The sequence below is a fragment of the Mirounga leonina genome, unplaced genomic scaffold (assembly GCF_011800145.1).
Source record: "Mirounga leonina isolate KUSES-001 unplaced genomic scaffold, KU_Mleo_1.0 Mir_119606, whole genome shotgun sequence".
NCBI classification, from domain to species: Eukaryota; Metazoa; Chordata; class Mammalia; order Carnivora; family Phocidae; genus Mirounga; species Mirounga leonina.
In genome coordinates, this window is record NW_023270284.1 from 5,497 (window position 1) to 13,091 (window position 7,595).

Genomic DNA, 7,595 nt, shown 5'->3' on the forward strand with positions numbered 1-7,595 from the left:
CCTGACTCACTCCTGCATATTCAAAGGTTTTCAAACCCAGACTGCAGCTCTCTCCTCCACAAACCCGGTTCCAATTAACTCAGTTTTCTTCTCCCTTCACATGCCCTGGTCTTTGGGACTCCTTTTCATTTCATGGCCCCTTCCTTCTTGCAAGTCAGACAGTGGGTTACCACCATACTAGATGCTGATTGACTCCATTTATTTGATGTCTCAGGGTTACAGTTCTCCAAATGGTGTCCGTTGTAAGATACAGAAAAAACATTGTAGACAAAGTATTCATTGGGCCCTTAACTCTTCTAGAAGCTTCCTGCTCTGCCAGAATTTGAAGGAGTTATTGCTGTAATGATATGAGCCTATTAGTCACTTGTGTTTACCCACGAACAATCCCGCAAGATCTCCTCCTGCCTTGGTTGCTATGTGAACAGAAAGGGAGGAAGTTGGGGTTGGTGACTCACTCTTCCTTCACGGTCTGGGAGCCTCACTTAAGGGGCTCTGGCATCTACCAACCCACACTGAAGTCTGCTGTTTAGAAAGTTCTAACGTTGTAACTCCTTTCAAACATTTGTAAAAATAAAATAAAATAAGTGATAATTTAGCTCTGATTCTTCATTGTGTCTAAGATGCGTATGAGAAAGCTGTTCAGCTCCTCTGACTAGGGAAACACAGAGCTAGAGCCCTGGATGGGAGGAGTCTCAGAACAAGTTTCGTAATCTCCGCCTCTGGGGGCTGAGGTCAAGGCAGGCAGCCGGGCTGGCTACTCTGTGATGCTCACCACTGCCATTTTCTAACCTCAGAAATTATTTTCTTAGCATTTCAGGAGATTGCAGTATTCCTGCAGTTCAGTTTCTGAGAGCTTTACTGATTTGTCTTCCTACTCAAGCCAAGCAAACACTGATTGCTACATTTCTGAAGAAGATCTCGAGATCTGGACTACTGGGGAGAATCTTCAGTGAGGTGAGTCCGGTCAGGATTTTTGTAGAGGAGATGCGGGTACTTCCTTGATGGGGGGTGGGGCCGGTATCAACTGTATTCTGAAAAGGGAAAATCTCAGTGCCTTCATCCTAATCCTTCCACCACATGGGACGATGATAGGTATCTTTGACGATTCCAGCTTTAAAATTCATTCTGTGGGTGTTCACAGCATGGTTGATATTCAGAAGCGGGCCTTGGCTTTCTAGCCTGGAGGGGGCCCGGGGAACTTGCCGGCTGTGGTGGGAGCTGGGATAGGGGACAGGATGTTGGGATGAAAAAAGTATTACGCAATGATACTAAGTAAGAAAACACATCTGGACATAAAACTATATTCTATGGTATTATCCCGATTTCACAAAACATGAGAACACCCACACACAGCAGAGCGTTTCTCAGGTTCATGGGCACACTCACTCAAACACATGGCGCCCTAGCGTGTCCCTAAGGGCTGTGGGTCCGCCCTGCCTCGAATGGCGGGCCGGCATTTCAGGTCATGGCAGACACACTCCCCGGGCTCCTCAGAGGCTGAGGCAAACGGTGGTGGAGTTTGTAGAAAAGAGGTGGTTGGAGACAAATCTGTGGCCACAGTGTGGAAAATGCTTTAGTCTTTCTGTAGAGCTTGGTACACAAACATTTCATGCCCATTTGAGAGAAACGTAGCATTTTAAATATTAGTTTCAGAATTTCCTAAGTGTTAGATCAAGCTTTTTATTTAAGCTGAGCAGTGTTGGTCAGCTTTTCTAAGTATTTTCTGCTTCTTTTCTTGCTTTGTTCAGTAACTAACATATGCTAGAGTCAAACTGTAATCATGATTTTGTCCATTTTTCCTTGTAGTTCTCTCAACTGTTAACATATATGTATGAATATATAGTGAGAAATATGCTACATAACACTATTCATAATAGTATGAATAACAAAAGCTCATAATAAATAATATATATTTGTTACTATTAAGCAAATACATAATTAAAACTGTTGGCAACTTTCTGGAAGGTAAACCTTTAATCATTGTGCAGTGAAACTCTAGTTCTGATTAAAGTCTTTGTCTTAAAGTCTTTTTAACGCTACATGACACAGATAGTCTGCTCTCTTTAATGTTTCCATGTACAACTTCGGCAACAATCTTTTTTAAAACTTTGAGTTACTTTTTGTCAATGATACATACGTAGATTTTTTTTTAAATCCATTTTAGAAATGTTGCCTTTTAGTGGGTTTATCCCTTTTATGTACATTAGGTGAAGTGCTGTATTTTGACTAACTTAAAACAATTACCTATAGTGTTTATTCTGTGCTTTCTTCTTCTTCGCCAATAAATTTAAATTTATATCTCCAACCCCTCCTAACAGGCAAGTAGCTCATTAAGCACAAATCCTTTCTTCCCTGTCCACCCCACCATGTTGATCTACTTCCCGTTTTGTTTCTCTTCAGTTGGGGCTTTATTTATTTTTAAAATATTGAAAGAGTCAATCAAGGTCTTGTTCTCTCTTTCGTTTTTGTCAGCAGTTGTGGTTTTTGTTTTTTTTGTTTTTTTTTCTTTTTTTTCCTGTCCTCTTTTATTTTCCAGGGGAATACTGTTTCCAAAACACTGCTCCGTTGGCGTCTTTGTGTTGCAAATCTGTTTACTGTGTTGGTCAATACCAGAGATTCATCTGTAGTACATTGCATTTCAATGCCATTTGAGCTAGATACAAAATTCTGGTTTCAAAATTATTTTTTCTTCAATTTATATTGGCCAACGCCTCTCTGAAACATTTGGGTTCACATAAGTTTTGAAATTCAGAATTTGAGTGACTTAGGAAAGGCTGTCTAATGCACACACCACATCTCGTGTATCATATAGATGACTGAATAAGATCTGAGTCCTGACTCAGCTCACAGGCACTCACGGTCGTGTAGCAATGTGGGAAACAAAGACAAAAGGCAATGAGATACAATTAAATGTGCTTATAGCTTGCAGCCCATGGACAGATACTTGAGGCAGGCAGAGTATAGGTATTGCTTTGCTAGAGGGAAAAACAACCTTAGTTTGACAATAGCTAGGCCTCCAGTATCCTGTGCATCTTCTTTAGCATATGAAAGTCCTTTTCGAACTTCCCTTATCTTTACTTCCCACAGCCCCAAAGTCTATAATGGGTCACCCCTCACAACCCCAGGGCAGCAGCTCTTTCTGCCCAGGGTCCTGTCCCTGTGCTTTAATAAAACCACCTTTTTGCACCAAAGATGTCTCAAGAATTCTTTCTTGGCCCTTAGCTCCAGGCCCCAACAGTGCTGCTCAAAACCCTATCAGCAAGACATGTGAGAACTTGCATTAAGGTGGAATTAAAAAAAAAAAAAAAAAATTCTACACAGGCTCCTGAGGTCTCACATCAGATATTTTTCTAGCAAAATTTGTCATCAGATTGATACACACACGTACATGCGCAATCACACACACCCACATAACTTTTGTTTTCACAATTTGGGGAGATTTCAGTAGTGCAGATAGGGAATTTGGGTGAAATACTATACGAAGGTACTCCATGCCAGTTTTGCTGTTGAAAATCTGATTTTGAAACTTTGTAAGTGATCTACTCTTTTTCTCTGGAAGTCAAATTTTTCTTGCTGTTTTGGATATTTTTCAGTTCCTCTACATTATGTCCTGATGTGGGTTTTTCCTTTGCTCTCCTATTTGGCACACTCTTGGTCAATCCCTCTGAGGATATCCATGTTATTTGAATTCCAGGAAGTGTATCTCATTATTTCTTTCAATATTTTCTCCTTTTCATTTTATATTTTGTTCTTTTAACAACAAACTGCATGTGGGTGTGGACACTTTGGCCTGTGGCCTGAGAGGTCTCACATGCATTTTCTGTCTTCTATTTCTGAATCCATTCTGTCTTCTTGTGGGACAGCTTTCAATCTCATCTTACAAATCACTCACTTACATTCGAGTTGTACCCGTTGAAGTATGTGGTCACATGATTATATTCTAGGAGCTAAGTCTTCTGAATTCCATAGTCTAAGCTATTAACAATCGTCTTCTGCTTACTGAGTCATGTGCTGGGGGAAGATATGGGAGGAAAAAAATGACAAAAGTGACATTTTTCACAAATACTGATTTTCATAAGCTGAATTAGATTCAGAGTTTAGGATACTATGTAAAAATATCCAACATAAGAATATGATTGGATTTGGGCTGAACACGTCTGCACATGTACATAATTTGGCAGAATTACATTATACTAGTTTCATGAAGACCATGTATTCTCTAGATTTACCTTTCCAAAAAAAGCGGGGGGAAGGAAGTACATTCCATGCAGAGAGCCTGACATAGCACGATGCAATGCATATTTCTGGAACCTAAATATGAAAAATGGAAAAGGGGAGAAGTCAGGAAGAGACATTATTCAAGGCCTAAAAGCCGGGCTAAATATCCAGGAGTACTTCCTAAGGAAAACAGGGAACTACCGAAGGATTTTGAGACTGCTAGAAGTACGGCTTATGGAGAGAGAACTAAGTCGAGAAATTAGCCGGGAGGAGGAAATTCAAGCAACTCTTAATTGTGGCCAATCAGGGCCACTATGGTTCTGCACGAGAGAGCAGGTAGACCAGGGCACAGAGGACACGGAGAACATGGCCCGAGCCCCAGGGAGAGAGGACATGGGAAGGGCTGACTAGGGAAGAGTCAGGCGTGCTGGGCAGGTACCCAGCAGGGAGGGCGACGGTGGGAGGACAGTCACAGGGAGTGAGAGGTGACAGAGTCCAGAGCCAGCAGGTGGACATCCAGGGAGAGACCTCAGCCCCAACACAGGATGGGAGGAGGTAGCGAGTGAGTGGGGACTCTGACCCCCTGCAGCCCACACTCCACACAGGGCAACAGCAAGACCTCTTTCCAGACCTCCTGCCACCACCCCCACCCCAACCCAACTCAACTATCATTATTAAAAGGAAAGAATTTCTTAGAAGTCCCGAATACAGCAGTTCTCAACCCACAGTGACACACCTGGAAATTAAGTTCCTCTTTGTCACACACACTCAAGGACAACACCGTGACATGGGCCACTCACTCACATAGACACAGCCGGACTTTTAAATCTTCTGGAGAAAGGTATAACACTATGGTATTTTTCTCTTGCAGGCTCAGCCATACCTGGAGAGATGGGGAGTGAGTACAAGAGAATTATTCTGCTGAAAGGACTGGAGCTCATCAACGACTACCAGTTTAGCATAGTTAAGTCCCTACTGGCCCATGATTTGGGACTGACTACCAACATGCAAGAAGAATATAACAAGGTCAAGATTGCTGACCTGATGGAAAGGAAGTTCCCAGGGGCTGCCTGTGTGGACAAGCTAATAGACCTATTCAAGGACATGCCACCACTTAAGGACATTGTTAAGCAACTTAGAAATGAGAAGATGAAAGGTAATAAGGAAGATCCCACACCTGACTGCTCCACCCTGACCCCCCTCCCCCAATTGAGTAGAAGAGCACTTGGTGGGGTGGCATACCCCTTTGCCAGTGCGTGACTCCGCAGCGGTGACCACGCAGGATGCAGGGGCCAACAAGCTGACAGCCCTGGGCATCCCCTTTCCTGGGAAGGGGACTGATTGATTGATCTATGCTGAAGGCTGTATTAGGCGTGAGGACAAAGAATGAAAGATAGAAGGAGCCCATGAGAGCCTGAGGCTTCCAGTGCTTTGGAAATGTTAGAAAATCACAAAATAATCACTTATTTTAAAATAATTACGTTTAACCAATGAATGTGCCTATTCTAACACTATTTGCCACATGATCATCTGCCTTCTGGTAACAAAGGTACAGCGTGCTTAACGTAAAACCTGCCTCTCAGAGAGGCGGACAACTTGCCCCGGGTAAAATCACCGTGTTGAAACAAAATTTTAAAACACCCAAAGGCCAATGTCGCCATTTTGTCACCTCACCGATCTGTATCCTATTTCCTTTCATTGGTTTCTGTTATTTTAATAGATCTTTTGAAGAACATGACCAAGCAGTCAGTATCATGAAAACCTTGGACTTTTTTTAAGGAGATGATGGGAGAACAGGGCTGGGAAAGGGTGGGATGGCAGCACATAGGAGTCCAGAGGATGGGGAGGATGTGCTCACTGCCCGGAGAGAGTTCGGAAACCAGTGAGGAGCAGGACGCAGTGTCCCGGCCTGTGGTGGGGCCGTCGGTCCCCTCGGGGCCAGGCTGGCTCAGGCAGGACAGGCAGACTCGAGTGTAGGTGCATCGGCGGCGGGAGCTGAGAGGACTCAGCTTTGACAAGGCTTCAGCTCTGGGCTCATTGTGTCCTGCTTGTTTTTGTATCAGTTGCAAAGAAAATGAAGACAACAGAAGAAACTCCAAAGAAAAAGCTGCAGCAGGCAAGGGTGGGCCCCTCGGCATGTGCCCCCACGACAAGCAGCGCTCTGCTGTGCGAGAGAGCGGAGGGGACCACTGCGTCTCAGGTAAGCCTGGGGAGGGACAGGAGGCCTCGGGCCCCAGGAAGGAGCTCGCCAGGCACTTGCTTCTTGGTCAGTATTCTGTCCGTGCACATTTGCCAAATGGAGGCATTCGGTCCTCTGCTTCGTGCCAGGCAAAAACGTGGAACAGGTTTCGGTGACATAAACGTGATGACATCGCCTCCTTCATACAGACCAGTTCGCAGCCGGGTGGCAGCGCGGCTCGCGCACCCCCGCGCACCCCGGTTTTCAGGAGGCTGGAGCTCTCCCCGTCCCAGCGCGGCGCGGCCCCAGCAGAGGGGCGTCTGCGTCCGGGAGCGCCTCCCCTGCGGGCTGTCACCCGCTGCCTGTCTCCAGGTGACAGCCGGGGACACCCGGGAGTGTCCCGGCCCCCACGGTCCCGGTGGGAGGGCGTGCGGCCCAGGAGCGAGACTGGTGCTTCTCTTCGCGCTCAGCACCGCTAACGGGAACCTCCACTGCTTTCAGAAAAGAAAGACCGCCGCCACAGGAACGGCTGCGACAAAAAAGAACAAGGGCATCCAGCCGCAGACCCCGGCGGTGTGCCGGCCCGGAGCCAGCACGGCCGCCGCTCTCGCCTCCCTTCCGCGGCCGCAGACCGCGTCGTCGGCTCCGCTCTTCTCCGCCTTCCCCGAGGTACCGCTGCCGCGTCATCCTTGCCGGGTGCCCTCGCGCCCGGGGACCGCCGCTGCCGTCGGGGGCAGGCGTCGCAGCGCGCTTGGGCAGAGGGCTTCCCTTGCTGGGGTAAGGTGGCCCCGCGAGGAGAAGCCGCAGCCACAGCAAGGACGACGGTGGTCGCCGTGTGGACCCCCGGGCCAGACGCGTCCCCGGTGCCTCTGGCCTGCGGGGGGGATTGGCTTGGCTCCACGCCCCTCCACGTCTGGGACCCCGACACCCATCCCTGCCCGCCACGCGGCGTGGTCTCCCCTCCTGGCGGGATTCGGCCGCTGCTCCGACAGACCAGGCCGCGGTCAGAGAGGGGACTAGAGGTGAACACACCTGCCCTCCTTTCTTCCGTCAGAGAAATGCTGTGGCTAGTGGTTCCAGGCACTGTCCTCTGCGAGCCAAGTAGGATCGGGACTTGGCAGCCACTAACAGCGCTGTGTTGCACAGACGCGACGTGAGCTGGACCCGCACCGGGGCCCCAGACACACTGAGAACCCTC

At 47.4% G+C, this 7,595-nt stretch overlaps 1 protein-coding gene across 1 annotated transcript; it reads left to right on the forward strand.

Moving 5' to 3' along the window:
- Positions 1-712: 712 nt before the first annotated feature.
- LOC118007376 (myeloid cell nuclear differentiation antigen-like) lies at positions 713-7,589 on the forward strand. Its single transcript, XM_035000428.1, has 4 exons — positions 713-954; positions 5,090-5,374; positions 6,282-6,418; positions 6,899-7,589. The coding sequence occupies exons 2-4, from the start codon at positions 5,110-5,112 to the stop codon at positions 7,415-7,417; spliced, it is 921 nt and encodes a 306-aa protein (XP_034856319.1). The 5' UTR covers positions 713-954; positions 5,090-5,109; the 3' UTR covers positions 7,418-7,589.
- The last annotated feature ends 6 nt before the right edge of the window (positions 7,590-7,595 follow it).

Bases quoted from the DNA above. Each gene is read 5' to 3' on its own strand.
- LOC118007376 (XM_035000428.1), top strand. From the start codon at position 5,110: ATGGGGAGTGAGTACAAGAGAATTATTCTGCTGAAAGGACTGGAGCTC. The intron at 5,375-6,281 runs GTAATAAGGAAG...TTTTTGTATCAG, and splicing joins TAGAAATGAGAAGATGAAAG to TTGCAAAGAAAATGAAGACA. The intron at 6,419-6,898 runs GTAAGCCTGGGG...CACTGCTTTCAG, and splicing joins AGGGGACCACTGCGTCTCAG to AAAAGAAAGACCGCCGCCAC.